Source organism: Danio aesculapii, chromosome 10, assembly GCF_903798145.1.
Source record: "Danio aesculapii chromosome 10, fDanAes4.1, whole genome shotgun sequence".
Lineage (NCBI taxonomy): Eukaryota > Metazoa > Chordata > Actinopteri > Cypriniformes > Danionidae > Danio > Danio aesculapii.
Genome location: NC_079444.1, coordinates 14,953,052 through 14,970,557, shown reverse-complemented (window position 1 = coordinate 14,970,557; position 17,506 = coordinate 14,953,052). Strand labels below are relative to the sequence as shown.

General features: G+C 36.9%; 1 protein-coding gene across 4 annotated transcripts in view; it reads right to left on the bottom strand.

Moving 5' to 3' along the window:
* psd3l (pleckstrin and Sec7 domain containing 3, like) overlaps positions 1-17,506 on the bottom strand; it is a 192,911-nt gene that overhangs the window by 134,818 nt on the left and 40,587 nt on the right. For all 4 annotated transcript variants that reach the window (XM_056466945.1, XM_056466946.1, XM_056466948.1 and 1 more), the window contains exon 2: positions 11,603-11,794. In XM_056466945.1, coding sequence (XP_056322920.1) covers positions 11,603-11,794 — 192 coding nt within the window. The remainder of the gene's footprint in view (positions 1-11,602; positions 11,795-17,506) is intronic.

Here is a 17,506-nt window from a genome sequence, read left to right as displayed (position 1 = left end):
ACAAATGTCTTGATACCTCAGGCTGTTGATGTTGCCATCCACTCTGCAGATCTCTCACATGCCCCCATACTGAATGTAACCCCAAACCATGATTTTTCCTTCACCAAACTTGACTGATTTCTTAAGAATCTTAGGTCCATGTGGGTTCCAATAGGTATTCTGCAGTATTTGTGATGATTGGGATGCAATTCAACAGATGATTCATCAGAAGAATCAACCTTCTGCCACTTTTCCAAAATAATCAACTAGAAGTCAATTTATTATTTGTTGCTCTTAGAACTGAGATTGACGACAAGACTTTTGTCAGGTAGTTAAGGTAGTTTAGATATGAAGTAAACTTGAGACTATAGGAATCTAGAAGGTTGGGGTCTTGTAATAAGTTTTGGTAACACTTTAGTACAGGGACCAATTCTCACAATAAACCAGGAGTTTATTATCAACACATTGGCTGTTTGTTACTATATTTAAAAGTACATAATATTTTGCATGATTAAGTTCTAATCCTACCAAATTCCTAAAATATAGGTATTACCTAATGAAATATTAATAAGCAGCCAATTAGGAATTTGTTGAGGAAAAAGTCATGGCTTGTCAAGAGTGAGAATTGAACCTTAAAACAATTTGTGACGGAAGTTTTCGGAAGCTACATTAGCATTAAAAAAGCTATTATCCATAAAACATTACTCACTATTTACTCCCCGTTATATGGCTCTATGAGTTTTGTTTTTCTCTTGAACACTATAGAAGATATTTTAAAGAATGTTGGGGAAAAATACTATGGAAGTCAATGGCTACCAATTTCCAACATTCTTCAAAATATCTTCTTTAGTGTTCTACAGAAGAAAGAATAAAAAATTTAAGAGTAAATAAATGGCATAATGTTTGTTTTTGAGTGAACTAAACCTTTAATAGTTTTAGCCCCTTTTTTTCTTTGTTAACAATTAAATATATGCCTCAATTATCTCTATTTGTTCAAAGGTGCCAAGTAAGCAGGTTGAAATAGAAATTGAAATATACATTAAGAAAAATCACCCATATTGAACACAAAGATTGGAATACGTTCAAAATAAATGAGGCATAAATATGCGTATATGCACATTATTGGATTTACTGGTGTGTGCAAATTGATGACCGGCCAGGTATTCAAGCATTTTTTTAATTACTATTAGAAATTATTTCTACTGATTCACACATTTTAACTTAAGGTATCACGTATCACGTTTGATCCGTGATTCGTATGGATCACAACCCACGGTTTGAAACACATGTGACCCACGGATTAATATGTTTTTTTTTACTTGTAGATTATTGCTAAATTTGTAAGGATAGCAGACCATAGTGCCATGGTGCCATGGTGCTCCACCGGAAAAAGGTGGTTTGCCATCTCCAGGTTGGAGGAAAGTCCTTACCCCAGGTGGAGGAGTTTGAGTATCTTGGCATTTTGTTCAAAACTGAGGGAAGGATGGAACGTGAGATTGACAGGTGGATTGGTGCAGCAGCAGCAGTAATGCAGTTGGTCCATTGTGGTAAAGAAGGAGCTGAGCCGAAAGGCAAAGCTTTCTATTTACCGTTCAATCTACATTTCTACTCTCACCTATGGTCATGACTGAAAGGACAAGATCTCGGATACAAGCGGCCGAAATGAGTTTCCCTCGCAGGGTGGCAGGGCGCACCCTTATGGATAGGGAGAGGAGCTTTGACACCCGGGAAAAGCTTGGAGTAGAGCCGCTGCTCCTCCACATCGAGAGTAGTCAGCTGAGGTGGCTAGGGCATCTGTTTTGAACGCCTTCTGAACGGCTACTTAGGGAGGTGTTCCAGGCATGTACCACCAGGGGAAGGCCTCAGGGAAGACCCAGGACATGCTGGAGGGACTATTTCTCTCGGCTGGCCTGGGAATGCTTTGGGATCACCCCGGAGGAGCTGGAGGAAGTGTCTGTGGAGAGGGAAGTCTGGGGTTCTCTCCTAAGACTGCTGTCCCCACGACCAGGCCCCGGAAAAGCGGTAGAAAATGAATGAATGAATGAAAATTACAATGTTGGATTTAAATATTTAGCCTTATCAGCAAAAGTAGAAGTAACAGTTTTTCACAGTGCTAAATATTTTACAATTAATTTCATTCAGGTGATTATTTCATCAAATTATTTTTTTTTATAAAATTACAGGTTCAAAGTTCTTTTTGTTAAAACAAAAATGTTTCTTGCAGTACTGTTTTCATAATAAATAGAAAACAAATTACAATTGTCTCTTCTTTTTGGCTGTTTTAATGTAATGTGATCCAAACCATGAGATTTGTGATCCGTTACACCACTAACGCTTAAACACTCAAATTACAAGTGATTATACAGAAGTTTTTATATTAAATGAAATAGCATGCATTTATGCTTATATTACAGTATACACTGTTTTTCCCATGGTATCCTACATTGTAATGTTAAATTGGTGAGGACTGCAGGAGTATTTTGTTTTGCAATGTGCTCTAAATGGAAAAAATCATCTTCTGAGTGCATTTTCTCCTTAATAGCACTTAATGTAATCATGTAAAATGAGACTTGCATTCTACTAAAAATATGGCTTAGCAGTGCCATAGGTAACGCTTTATTTTGATGGTCCATTTGAGTATTAGTAGACTGTCTGCTTAATTTCTGTTGATATGCTCCTTCAACAGACATTTAACTGACTATAAGAAACTTTGCAAGTACATGTCAGCTTACACTAACACTAACCCCAACCTAACAGTCTACTTATAATCTAATGAGAATTAGTTGGCATGTAGATGCAATGTAACTTAATTCAACAAAAGGACCATCAAAATAAAGTGTGACCATGCCATAGAATGTATAAAGACAGACACTTCATGTTTACACGCCCCCGACTGAGCCTGGTTTCTCCTGCTTTTTTTCTGAATTTAAGCAACTGATGGAGTTCAGATTCTTTGCCGCTGTTGCTTTAGGCTTGCTTAGTTGGGGTCAGTGGAGCTGCCCCACTGTTAAATCACATCCTTCAACGTTTGACATTTGTATTGACCTGAACAGACTCAAATTTCATACCAGAGTTTTCTATTATTGCTGGCTTTCTCTGTGAAGATGCTTTGAAACTATCTGGATTATATAAACTGCTATAGAAATAAAGTTGCCCAGACATGCACATAAATATGCTAAAATCATTCATTCATTCATTTTCTTTTTGGCTTAGTCCCTTTATTATTCTGGGGTCGCCACAGCGGAATAAACCACCAACTTATCCAGCATATGTTTTACGCAGCGGATGCCCTTCCAGCTGCAACCCATCACTGGGAACATCCATACACACTCATTCACACACATACACTACAGCCAATTTAGCCTTTTTGGAGCACCAGGAGGAAACCCACGCCAACACGGGGAGAAAATGCAACCTCCACACAGAAATGCCAACTGACAAAGCCGGGGCTCAAACCAGTGACCTTCTTGCTATTAGGCAAATGTGCTACCCACTGCACCACCGTGCAGCCCCATGCTGAAATCAGGTTATTGAAATAACACAAGTTAAAAGTTTTTTGTTTTTTTTTGATGTTCTTACAGCAGTGACATCAGAACATACGCATTTAATTTCTTATGTGATGTTAAGTACAGTATTTCAATTTTAAACATGTTTGGCTGAAAGAGAAAAAAAAGAATGAAAAACATTATGATGCACAGCACTGGCCAGCAATGTTTAGCAAGTTGGTTTCACTCTCCCTCCTAGTCACTGTGAAGCCGCTTTCAGACCCATTTATTTCAATGGCTTGGACCACACAAATGGCCCATTTCCACTGAGTGGTATGGTACAGTAAAGGGCGGTACGCTTATGTGCCCGTTTCTACTGCTAAATGGTACCAAAAAGCGAACCGAACCGTATCACAATTTGGGTACCCTTTCCAAAGGGCAAAAAAAAACAAAGGAGAAGCCCCAAAAAACAAAGGAGCGAATGATTCTTTCAGCAAACTCATAATTATTTACGATCATCGCCTTTTGGACTATTATATGAACTCGAAATGACAAAATAACTTTTTAACAAGATGTTAAGGTTACATGTGCTAGTGAAGATTAAAGATGAGAGGTTTGTACTGACACTAAGGGCTCTATTTTGACGATCTAGGCACAAAGTCCAAAGCGCAGGGCTTGTCAGAATCCACTTTTGCTATTTTTAAAACCGAAAAATCCGCTTTGCACCACAGCGCATGGTCTAACTGGGTTGAGCATATTTTAAAAGAGTGTTTTGGGAATAAATCAATCAGAGTCTCAACTCCCATTAAGAGTCAGTTTCATCGCACCATAGCGCATTTGCTATTTACATGGCAGACTTTGTAAATGGAAAAACTGAGCGCTTTACTAGTGAAAAAACAGTTAAACAGAGCTTAACTGCAGCGTAAGAATGATTCTTTACTTTCACTTTCACTCTCTTTCGTGGACTAGGAAACGTGTTGTTCGACATCCATTAGCCTACATAATTAATTTAGTTTGTTAAGCACAAAAATTTTTCAAAACTATTTCTAAATTCAGTTCTAATTTCCAGAAAATGAATAAATGAGCAGTAATAACGAAGTATACCAAAGACACATGCTATGCCCCATATGGTCTAAAACCTGACAGGTGTAACCTGACAAATCTAAGCTTGTTTTTAATAAAACAAATATAAATATGCATATAATAAATAATATTACTAATAATAATAACATTATACAAAAGCAGATTGTCATGAATAAACTGAAAAAGCCCCCCCGAGATGAAGAAGGCATAAGGCAGTGGTTTTTATATTTATGTAGAAAGTAATATTTTTTAAAATATTTTATTCCTTTAATTATTTTTCATTTGTAAAGATATTTGCATATTGCTCTGCATCCTGTGTTATTAAGCAATGTATAAGGGAGGTGCACAACTAACGCGCTCTGTGCTGGACTTTAGACTTGCTCTCAAGTGGTCTATTGTGCAGTCTATTTTAGATCCTCAAAATAGCAACGCGCCAGCAATGCGCCTTAACACACCTCCTTTTTTAGACCAGAACGCCTATGGGCGCACATATAAGCGCAAATGCATTTGCAATTTAAACAGTGTGGTGCAAAACGTCAAAATGACACTTGCGTCGAGCTGAAACTAGCAAACAACAATTGCGTCGCGCCTTGCGCTGGGTGTATGATAGGGCCCTGTATGTTTCATATCGTTTATGAATCCAATTAATGCCTAAATGTATGTATTTTTATTTGTAATTGGTAACATATTGGAGACTGTAAGTCTCTGTGTGTTTATGAATGTTGTTTATAACTGTCCTAAATGACGTTACAGTAGGCTACTTCACATGATCATTGATCTGCAGCTATAATCAAATACTGTTCATAGAAAGGTTAGTAATAACCATTTATTTATACATAAGTATTTTTTTATATAAAGCATTCGTTTAGTAAGTGCTTCTCATACGATGTGTGAACTTCGAGTGAGAATGATGTCGACTGCAGCTTTCTGTCATACACCACGCCTACCACAGGGGTATCATTGGTACCATTTTGCAGTGGAGACACAAGCCTGATAAAGGTGTACCATACTGTAAAGTACCGTACTGTACCACTCAGTGGAAACGAGGCAAAAGATGTAAGAACAGTGGACAAATGGTCAAAGTTCAAAGCAGCTCTGTGGATATAGACACTAATAATTAATAATTACAATTTAAGTTATTGAGTTAGATTTTAAATAGTCTTTATATTGAACAATTACTTTACATCAGAGGTGTCTAAACTCTGTCCTGGAGGGCCGGTGTCCTGCATAGTTTAGCTCCAACTTCATCCAACGCACCTGCCTGGAAGTATACCTAGAAAAAGCTTGATTAGCTGGTTCATGTGTGTTTAATTTGGGTTGGAAATAAAATATGCAGGACACCAACCGTCCAGGACTGAATTTGGGCACCCCTGCTTTACATTATATGAGATTATTATTACTACAAAGCACTTTTGGTTTCAGGCCTTATGCATCCAGAATTTCTGGTTTTGGTCCAGAATTTCCATTTCATTGCACCCCTATTAAAAAGTCCAGAGTATTAAAAAATATCAGTGGAAACATGCACAACTTGTCCTTTGCTTGCATGACATGAACATCATGATTTTTCTTTTTTATATATATAATTTCTTGGCTCTACAAAGAGTCAGAGTTTCCAATTATTTTCCTCCTCTTAAACCAGGCACTACTAGCTGATAAGCTTAAATCTGCTGACTACAGTGCCAATCGATTTATGCCGAAGCCATTTATGTCCTGCTCTGATAAGGAACCATGGTTTAACATGTTTTTATGACATAAATCCCTTAAAAACAGTTAAAAACAGGACATACATTTTTAGAATCATGAAAGTGTTTGTATTTTCCAAATGTTAGTTGCCAAAGTGATTACACTGGATTTTGATGCACAGGCATAATAATACATACAATTTAAAGGGTTTTTGAAAATGAGCTTCCATACTGTGTGTAACACAGCTCTAAGTGAATAAAAATGTCCAGCTGAAATTTAAATTTAAAAGTGCACCTTGTTTAAAACTATTAAAACTATGACGATTAAGATTTATTTTTCTTATCTTTTGTTTATTAGATTAGAGGGTATTTGTTGTGAATATTAGTAAGACTGTTTGGTTCTTTTATTTAGCGCCACCCATATAGCCAGTCTTTCTAACATTTAGTTGTTTATTGTCTTTAACCTTGTATATATTGTAAATACCTCACTCACTGATTCACCCTCACTTTTTGTAAATAAATCACTTATTTTTCCACTTATTCTTGCTGTCCATGTGTCTCAATTTGTCTGAGTTTTTTGCATAACCAATTCCTCAGTTAAATGAGCAACCCCACTCTCCTAGACAAAAAGGGGTTGTAACAGTGGACTCAAAGTCGAATAAATAAACCGAGTTGGGTTCGGATCTTTTGTTTGATCGACGTCGATACAGTACATCACCAAATATGTACTTCCAGTTCCGGTAAAATGGGAACGCACATTTTCCCTCCACACACTAGCGGAGGCGCAGGGGATCACGGGACTGATCATGGCGCGAAGATGACAATCACTGACAGATGGAGATTCGGCTGAGGGAAATAAAGGGTTAAAGTTCATTTTCACAACAACACCACAGTATAGCCAACCTGCTGTGCTGTGTTTGTTCCTGTCATTTTTCTGACGATTGATACAATAACCTACGCTGCAATGCGGGATTTGTCGGCCGTTTGCCATTGAAGGAACAGCAGAGAATATGGGACTTTGTCAGACTTTGACAGGGATTTTGTCAGTGACTTTTACAGTTTAAATGGACCAGTTCTTCTTCCTTCGGATCATAACATGTAAATGTCATTAAAATTGTTGCCTCGTTTTATGTAGTTTGCAAAATATGTGTTTAATTATGTGTTATAAGTTGTAATCACTTATCTATTATAGATCAGAGCTTGTACTGTATCTCTCAGGTTAAATCTGTATGGGGCTGTTCACATATTGCGTCCAAAACTACGTTAACAACGTGACGCGTGCTTCTTCATTTACCGATTTTAAATGCGTTTCTGAACTGGCGATCCTCTGCTATCTGCCTTTGCTATGGCCACCATCAGCTGTTCCTCACACATGTGGCGTTGTCAATTTTCAAAATAGTTCAACTTTTGCCAATGTGTGGATTAATACTGAATGTGTGTTGTTGTTATTACTTGGGGTTAGGGTTAAGAGTAGAGTAATATGCTGGTGTTTAACTGCATTGATTTATTGCCTTCCTGCATTGGGCTCTCACATACCCTCTGGCTGCTATTTCATATCCATGGTGGGCTTTTCTCTGTCTCATCCTAAAAGCAGTCGACCAATCGCAATAGACTGGATCATCGGACCAATCAGGGCAGATTACCTTCACACTAAGGAAGGGTTTGGGAACAAATGAATCGCTAAACGATTCACATGGGAGTCGCTGGGATAATTAGGTAAAAATAAACGCATACTACAAGACCATGAAAGTGTTTTTTGACCTTGCATGCATATCAGCCTGTTGTTGGAGACCCCCAAAACCAAAATATGACCTTTTTTTAATACAAAAAAGGGGCTCTTTAATAAATTCAATTTGTCTGTTTAATATTATTATTATTATTTATTTATTTTTTGTAGCTGAGAGTTGACAAGTGCAAATTTGGGTAAAACCCAGCACTCATCACTCTCAATTTTTACTGTGACAATTCTGGAGGTAATTAATAATATAATAACACTAATACTGAAATGGTTAAGAGTTTTAGAATGACCAAAACAACATTTCAGATGTTTTACAGTGCCAAGCCTGCTGGTTTGTTCATTCACACACATTTTTATCATCACATGATCTCTTATCACAAAATCACATTACTTTTTTTAATGCGCATACTGGAATTTGTTCTGTAAAAGTGTTTCCATCATAGTTAATGCTCATCTTTTCTTTTCGAATAAAAGGTTTATCCTACTAAGTTATGCGTATGAACTTTTTATGCGCATTTTCAAAACGTACGCGTATCTTTGCATTTCAATCAACCGATTTTTAATGCGCATATCCAAAATGCGAATAAAAATAGGTGGATGGAAACGTAGCTATTGAGTGTCTAAACAGTCCATGAGTCAGGTTTTAGTTTGAAATTTCAGAATGTATTCCTAGAGAAACATGACAAACCGTAAATCATTTGAAAGCTCAACATTTCTATATCTTGTAATTGATTTTTGATAGATATTACAGAGCAAAATGTATTTATTACTTTGCCATAATCAATCTACAGCAATCAGTTTTTAGAGGCTAAATTATATTCAAATACAACCAAACTGACCATACTTTACAAATATTGTCAAAAGTATATTAAAAAATATGGTTCATATTAGGGCTGTGCGATTTGGGGAAAATTTCTAATTGCGATTTTTATTTTATTTTTTTTTAAATATTGCGATTTCGATTTGATTTGCGATTTAATTTTGTAGTCAAGCTTCGGCTCAATAATCTGTATCATAGCTTCTTACTGCTAAAACGCAGTTTGTATTAGTTAAAAAAAAAAACAACTGAAAAGATATGAAATAACTTCAAATTTGTTTTTAAATATTCAGAAATTTATTTTTCTCTAAAGCAAACAGAAGAGCGTTAGTTATCTCCTGGTGCCTTTGTGATGTTTTTTCATATGGTGTAACAGCTGCAAACAACTCTAAAATTGTGCTTTGTTGTTGCTAGCCACAAGATTGAGTGTCACTGGCAATACTTTTAGTTGACTTTTTAGCAAGACACTCCTCATATAGCCGCCTGTGGTGCTTTTTTAGGTGCTGGCTGTTGTATTTCCTCGTGCTGTGGCAACAATTCTGCCACAGCTATTACAAATTACCTGTTTTTGTTTGGTGTCTGTGACTTTGAAAGTAAAATATTCGGATATTACCGACGTGCTGTTTTTTTTTATATATTAATTCATCTGTTAACGCTTCTGAAGCGGCAGACGCCATCATCCCACTTGTCCACGCTTTTCTTGTTTGTTTGTTTTATTGTGGACTATGTGCATTCCACATAGTTCGGTTATACAATTCTGATTGGGCAGAACGAATGTGTGCTCACTCAATTAGCTAGTAAAACTGTCACACACAGACGAGAGTCACGCATTTGCTCTGGGTGGGGGAAATTATTTAATCTACATGTGAAGAATTCAGATGCAAAAGCCGCTAAACGCCACTTCCTTCAAAAATGAGCTAATGACATTGAGTGAATGCTTTAGGTACGTAGAAAATCACCAACAAATAGATTTGCTTCAAGTAATCTAAATCCCAGTGTCAGCGCATTCAGAAATAACAGTTTGTATGCAAAAGCCGCTAAATGCCACCTGCCTTTGACAGCAAAAGCCCCTATATCCTGAGAACCAAACAAAAGGTGCGAATCAAATCATATGTTTTCAATGTAGCAGAGCGCTGATATGCCGGATTTTATAAGCAGACTGTTTTATTCCGCTTCCGATTTAGATTTTAAAAGACGGAGTTTGATGAACTGGATGAGACTGTCCGACTGTCAGTAAATGGCAAATGAAAACGTCCCTTACCTCAAAACTCTGTGCTTTATAAGAAAAAGAATACACAATGTACAGTCGGAAGTGTAACAGGCATTCATAACGTTTGTTTGCGCTGTGACACTATAAAGGAGTCTGATTTACTTTACATTAAACGGCAAGTCCATTTTACGAAAGACAGAGTAAAGATGCCTTTCTTTTATCCCACATGGATGTTATGAGGATAAACAAGAGACCAAAATGAGACCAAAACCTTGAGTATGGTGAGAATGAATGAATGACAGCTTCTAAAACTGTCTGAGGGACATGCTCTTTTTGCCCAGTAGGCTTACCTTGTGATTTATCTGCTAATGTAAGCTTTTTTTTAAAAGATAAATATAATGCATAAAACTATACATTTATATTAGCCTACTTCATAATACCTATACGTCTGATAAGCTTTTTATATTAATGTGCAATGCACAGATATTGATGTTTCACAATGTTTTAAACTACAATATTTGAATCTACCAAGCTTAGTTTGCAATGTTTACATTGCTCTACTTGCATTAAATATAAATCTCAAATATCAGAAATTACAACAGATTGTTAAGATTTAATTAATGTCAGTTTTAATGTTATTGATTAATGCATTTACCTGACAGATTTCATTCATTCATTTTCCTTCTGCTTTTTCCCTGGTTTACCACAGCGAAATGAACCGCCATTAACTTGACAGATGTATTTTAAATTTTAGGTGGTTTGTGTAATGTGTTTTATGTTCAGAAAAATAATTTATAACTGCATCTTTAGTAATTTTTCAACTGAATACACTGTCTTGTCCCAATATGTGGATTTAGAGGTTTTTGCAAAAAAATAAAAGCAGAGGTGGATTTAGCTGGTTTTTACGCAAAAGAAAATTTACCTTGTAAAAAACAGAGAATTGTCCAAAGAATTTGAGAGAAAATGTTATTTTATTTACTAGATAATAACCTTTTCATTACATATAAAATGAAACTTCTGAGCCTAATCAGAGGAGCCTGATGCTCATTTACAATAAAAAAAGTCTGGTTTTGCATCTGAACTCTTCATATATTTCATATCGCAGACCACCATATGGTCACCTATGGAAACTGGATGAACTCTGGTCATGTACGGTATTTTGGCCAAACAAAATCTTGCTGAAAGCTAATTTCTTTAAATATCAACTTTAATTTTTTAATTATAATTTGTTCAGATATTTAACTTTAAACTCTATCAATATTAGGCTAAAACGGGTTTTCTAAAATAGAAGTTTTATTTTAGCATTACTTTATTTTAGATTCACTTCATGTACAATACATCTCTCTTCTTTAAAATGAGACCAAGCTTTAATCTATGCATCAAAGCACTGAAAACTGGCATTCATTTAAGTTGAATATGTCATTTTCATGTCTATTTCCAAAAAGTGGAAGTGGCAGTAAAGTGGTTAAAGTACCAGTCAACCTAAAAGACTGGTAACATTCACAGCTAAGTTAGAAGCTAATGTTTTGATATTAGTGTGCTTGCATGGTGTGATTACCTTTGAGAAGCGGGAAACTCAGAACTGAATTTATGGCTAAATGCACTCACTTCTTGCCCAGATGTTTGGCAACATCCGAGCGTCGGAAGCCCTCCAGGTGATAGAGCCGTCTGGCCAGACGTCGGGCAGCTTCCTGATCACTCCGGCTGCCATTGTGGAGAACATCTGTGTCCTTAAGACATTCCACACCATCCATGTCTGAGTCCCAGTCCGACAGCACGTCCTTCAGCCCCGCATCGCTGCTGCACAACACACAACCACACAAGAAGACTGTTTATTAAAATATGTAAACACAGATGTAAACACAGAGTGCAATATGTAACAGCAATGGCTACACTAAAGTAATCTAACAGCAGTGTGTAATGCATTCAGTGCAAAAACTAACAACTTCTTTGGAATGTCCCTTATTATTACACTTTAGTCTTATGAAATAGGTTTTTTGTCTTTTTTTGTCTTTTACAAACTCCATGCTTTCTATTTCAAATACTTTGTATTCCACTTGAGTGGCATAATTAAAATTTGATTCATTCTAATTTTAGCAATGAAAAATTTATCATTTATTAACTATATTTCATCGATCACTTTTATTAACGTCTGATCATATTGTTTAACCATGCCCCTTTTCGCAGCGACGTACGACAGAATTTTGCAAGCACAAGCTCTAGTGTGACCGCAGCTTAAGTCGCTTGAGACAAAAACATCTGCTAAATGACTAAATGTAAATGTAATTTCCATGACTTTTCCAAAATCTTGAGGGTTTTTCTGTTTTTCCAAAAATTTTCCAGGCCTAAAAAATGTTGTGTCAAAATTCCATGACTTTTACAGGTTTTCCATGACCGTATGAACCCTGGTTTCAAAACTATTTCTAAATTCAGTTCTAATTTCCAGCAAACAAATAAATGAACAATAATAATGAAGTGTGGTAAAACAACTATTTTTACACCCGACAAGTGGACAAATCTAAACTTGTTTTATTAAAACAAATATAAATATGTATATAATAAATAAATCATAACAAATAATACGGCTAATAATAATAACAACAATAAAAAGTGTGTAATGCTGTGCATCCTGTATATATTAAGCAATGTGTATGCGTTTGGACCCGCATAGGCACATAACTAACGTGCTCTGCGCTTTAGTCGTCAATGATGCGGTCAATTTCAGTTCCTCAAAATAGCAACGTGTCAACAATGCGCCTTAACACACCTCCTTTTCAAACCAGCATGCCTTTGAGTCCACAAAGTGGCGCAAATGGATTTGCTATTTAAACAACGTGACGCTAAACATGAAAACTAGGGTTGTGCTGGTCGGAAAATAGCAACAAATCGCAGCATACTGTACATGTCTTGCACCTTATTGTGCCGGGTGTATGATAGGGCCGAAAGACAATAAAAAATGTTTTGCTTCTGCTGGGAGCAGAAACAGACACTTGAAATCTCAGTGGCCAGATATTAAACTGCTCGACATTTTAAAGTCCAAATTGACAGGCTGACATTACAGAAGACCAGTGTCACCACAGCCCTTTGCCAACAGAGACGAAGCCCAAATCTACATCAGAAACAAATGTAACAATCATCACCCGCTGTCCTCCCACATCACTGACATCATCCAAGATCTCAGAGTCCAATCTGTTTTATTCTGGTTCTGCCAATTTTCAGAGCGAACAGCCACTGAAGGCATAAACATTAGCTGTGCAATAAAAGATAGAACCTGAAGAAGTTTATGATCCGTCTCAAAGAGCTTCACCTGAGATCTGAACAGAGATGTGACACTGAGATCAGATGAGGGGTGCTGAGGATTGACAAACACAAATGCTTCTCAGTGTGCATTGAGAAATCTGAATGTAGCTGAAGGGCCATGAAAACTTTATTAAATAGCTCATTGAGGATGGTTTGTAAAGTGAAAGACCTAGTTTGTATTCGATTATCCTCATGTTTACTGCATTAATAGATTTTTGGTTTTTCTAAGGCCTTCATGTACACTTCATCACAGTTTAACAGTGCCATCTGTTGAGTGCTTGAACAAATGACAACAAAAGGGAAAAGAGACGTTTATGATATCCTGTAGATGAAACTGGGTCAGCTCACTGGCAGTTGTGCAACAGCATTCTTCTCTTCCACTTTTATTTGGACAAGAGCCTAGTCATTACTTATTCACTGTCAATATTAGATTGGGGATTTTCTGAATTGGAGAAACTCAAATACCACAAAGTAAATCGTCCTAATTGAAAAGTGAATATGAGGAGAAATATCTCTATAGTTTCATTCAATCTATCTAATGTCTTGCCACGGAGTTTTGCTTCAGCCCTATTAAAACACCCTCAAACAAACCAATCAAGCTTCACAGAGCACACAAATCTGAATTTAGGAGCTTTACTGTTTTAGTCTCAAATCCCAGCTTCTCTTCTACCATACTATAGTTGAATATAGCTGTGGAAAAAAATGTTTAGCTTAGATTCTGAGATTTTCTAAATGCATTTCTATTCTTTCTTGAATCAGTTTTAAATATAAGTTTTATATAGATTTTAAAAACTAGCCTAGAGCGCCCTCTGGTTTTAAAAACTAGCCTAGAGTGCCATCTACTGTTAAAAACTAGCCCAAAGCATTATCTGCTGCTAAAAGCTAGGCTAGAGCGCCATCTGCTGTATGAAACTCGCCTAGAGCGGCATATGCTGTTAGAAACAAGCCTAGAGTGCCATCGGCTGTTAGAAACAAGCCTAGAGTGCCATTGGCTGTTAGAAACTAGCCTAGAGAGGCATCTGGTGTTAAAAAATTGCTTAGAGCACCCTCTGTTGTTCAAAACTAGCCTAAAACACCATCTGTTTTTAAAAACTAGCCTAGAGCGCCATTTGCTGTTAAAAATTAGGCTAGTGCACCACTTGCTGTTAAAAACTAGCCTAGAGCGCCATTTGCTGTTAAAAAACTAGCCTAGAGAGCCATCTGCTGTTAAAAACTAGCGTTGAGTGCCATTTGCTGTTAAAAACTAGCCTAGAGCGTCATCTGCTGTTAAAAACTAGCCTAAAGAGCCATCTGCTGTCAAAAACTTGCGTAGTGCACCATGTGCTGTTAAAAACTAGCGTAGAACGCCATCTGCTGTTAAAACTAGCCTAAAACGTCATCTGCAGTTAAAAACTTACGTAGAGCACTATGTGCTATTAAAAACTTGCGTAAAGCTCCATGTGCTGTTAAAAACTAGCCAAGAGCGCCATCTGCTTTTAGAAACTTGCGTAGAGCACAATGTGCTGTTAAACACTAGCATAGAACGCCATCTGCTATTAAAAACTAGCCTAGAGCGCCATCTGCTGTTAAAAATTAGCCTATAGCGCCACCTGCTGTTAAAAACTAGCCTAAAATGCCATCTGCTTTTAAAAACTAGCCTAGAGTGCCACTTGTTGTTAAAAACTACATTAGAGCACCATCTGCTGTTAAAAACTAGAGAGCCATGTTCTATTAAAAACTAGCCTAGAGAGCCATCTGCTGTTAGAAACTAGCCTAGAGCGCCATCTGTTGTTAAAAACTAGCCGTAAACGCTATCTGCTGTTAAAAAATAGCCTAGGGTGCCATATGTTGTTAAAAACTAGCGTAGAGCACCATCTGCTGTTAAAAACTAGCCTAGGGTGCCATATGTTGTTAAAAACTAGTGTAGAGCACCATCTGCTGTTAAAAACTAGAGAGCCATTTTCTATTAAAAACTAGCCTAGAGAGCCATCTGCTGTTAGAGACTAGCCTAGAGCGCCATCTGTTGTTAAAAACTAGCCGAAAACGCTATCTGCTGTTAAAAAATAGCCTAGGGTGCCATATGTTGTAGGTTGTTAAAAACTAGCCTAGAGCATCATCTGCAGTTAGAAACTAGCCTAGAGCGCCATCTGCTGCTAAAAACTAACCTAGAGTGTCTTCTGTTGTTAAAAGCTAGCGTAGAGCACTATCTGCTGTTAAAAACTAGCTTAAAGAGCCATTTGCTGCTAAAAACGAACCTAGAGCGCCATTTGCTGTTAAAAATCAGCCTAGAGAGCCATCTGCAGTTAAAAACTAGCGTAGAGCATCATGTGCTGTTAAAAACTAGCATAGAGCGCCATCTGCTGTTAAAAAACTACCCTAAAGAGCCATGTTCTGTTAAAAACTAGTCTAGAGTGCCATCTACTGTTAAGAACTAGCCTACAGAGCCATGTTCTGTTAAAAACTAGCCTAGAGCGCTATCTGTTGTTAAAAACTAGCCTACAGAGCCATGTTCTGTTGAAAACTAAGCTTTGGATCGATTAAAGAGAGAATATTAATGATTTTTGAAAAAAAAAATATTTGAAAAGTGTAAACCAACAACATCAGTCCCTTGTTAAAAGATTTAATTTGTATTAAATAGATTAAAGCCTTTACCATTTTGTTAGGAGTGGAGTGGATGGTATTTAAATGTTTATTTCATGTCACATTGTTTGGTGCAAACAGACAAATTGCTTGTCGCATCGCGTGTTGTTAGGACATGGTGTAAATACTGTTCATTAGATTAAATGTACACAGCCTTCAATAAGTAAACATTGCTTTTGGGTTTTTTATGTCTTTTTTCCAGTAGACATTTCTGTTTTTCTTTTTTATCAGTATTGATGTTTGTTTTATATTGTGTCGTAATAAACAGCAGCAGACATATCAGACTGTATTTATATGATTGTTAAATTTGCTGTTCTAATACTAAACAAGATTTAATGAAAAAAAAAATCACTGCAAATGAGTTACATTTAAAGGCCACTTTATTGGGTACACCAGTCCACCTGTCCAACAGTTCAGGCAGCTGATGGTAGTGTAATGGTGTGAGGGATATTTTCTTAGCACACTTTGGGCCCATTAGTACCAACTGAGCATTGTGTCAACACCACAGCCAACTTGAGTATTGTTGCTGACCATGTCCATCCCTTTATGACCACAGTGTACCCATCTTCTGATGGCTACTTCCAGCAGGATAACGCGCCATGTCATAAAGCGTGAATCATCTCAGACTGGTTTCTTGAACATGACAATGAGTTCACTGTACTTAAATGGCCTCCACAATCACCAGATTTCAATCCAATAGATCACTTTCGAGCTGTGCTGGAATGGGAGATTTGAATCATTGATGTGCAGCTGACAAATCTGCAGCAACTGCGTGATGCTATATTACCACGAATACTTCCAGTACCTTAATGAATCTATGCCATGAAGAATTAAGGCAGTTTTGAAGGCAAAAAGGAGTCCAACCTGGTACTAGTAAGGTGTACCTAATAAAGGGGCCAGTGAGTGTATATACACAGGGATGTAAAAAAAAAAAAAAAAAAAACCTAATATTAACAGTTTATTGTGACACACTGGCAACTACTTAACACCACAGAGTTCAGCATCGCATTCTACTGGTACTTCATTTAAAACAAGAAGATTATAATCAATACAAGCACCAACCGGCCCTGTTCTCTAATTAACAGCATTCAGGATTTGTCCGACCTCTTTAGCGTTTAGTTAAGAAATGCAAATTGCTTGTAGTCAAACATTTGCAGAAAGAGGATTCAGCATCCCTGCAGGGCAAACTGTTGTTGTAGGACTATTTCAATGTTAATTATGATGAGACTTGAGCTGCCACACATTCCACTAGACAGACTCAAAATTGGGTTGCATCTATATTTGTGGTCTAATCCACTTTTAATTTGTGGTTTATTAGTAGTTTTCACCCTATGCTCAACAGAATTACTGTAATTACTCAATAATATGTGAAAACTACAATTAAAACAAATGTAACAGTTATTATTAATCATTCATTCCTTTTCTGTTCGGCTTAGTCCCTTTATGAACCACCAACTTATCCAACATATGTTTTACACAGTGGATACCCTTCCAGCTGCAACCCAACACTGGGAAACACTCATACACACTCCTTCGCAATCATACACTATGGCCAATTTAGCTTATTCAATTCACTTATACCACATCTTTGGA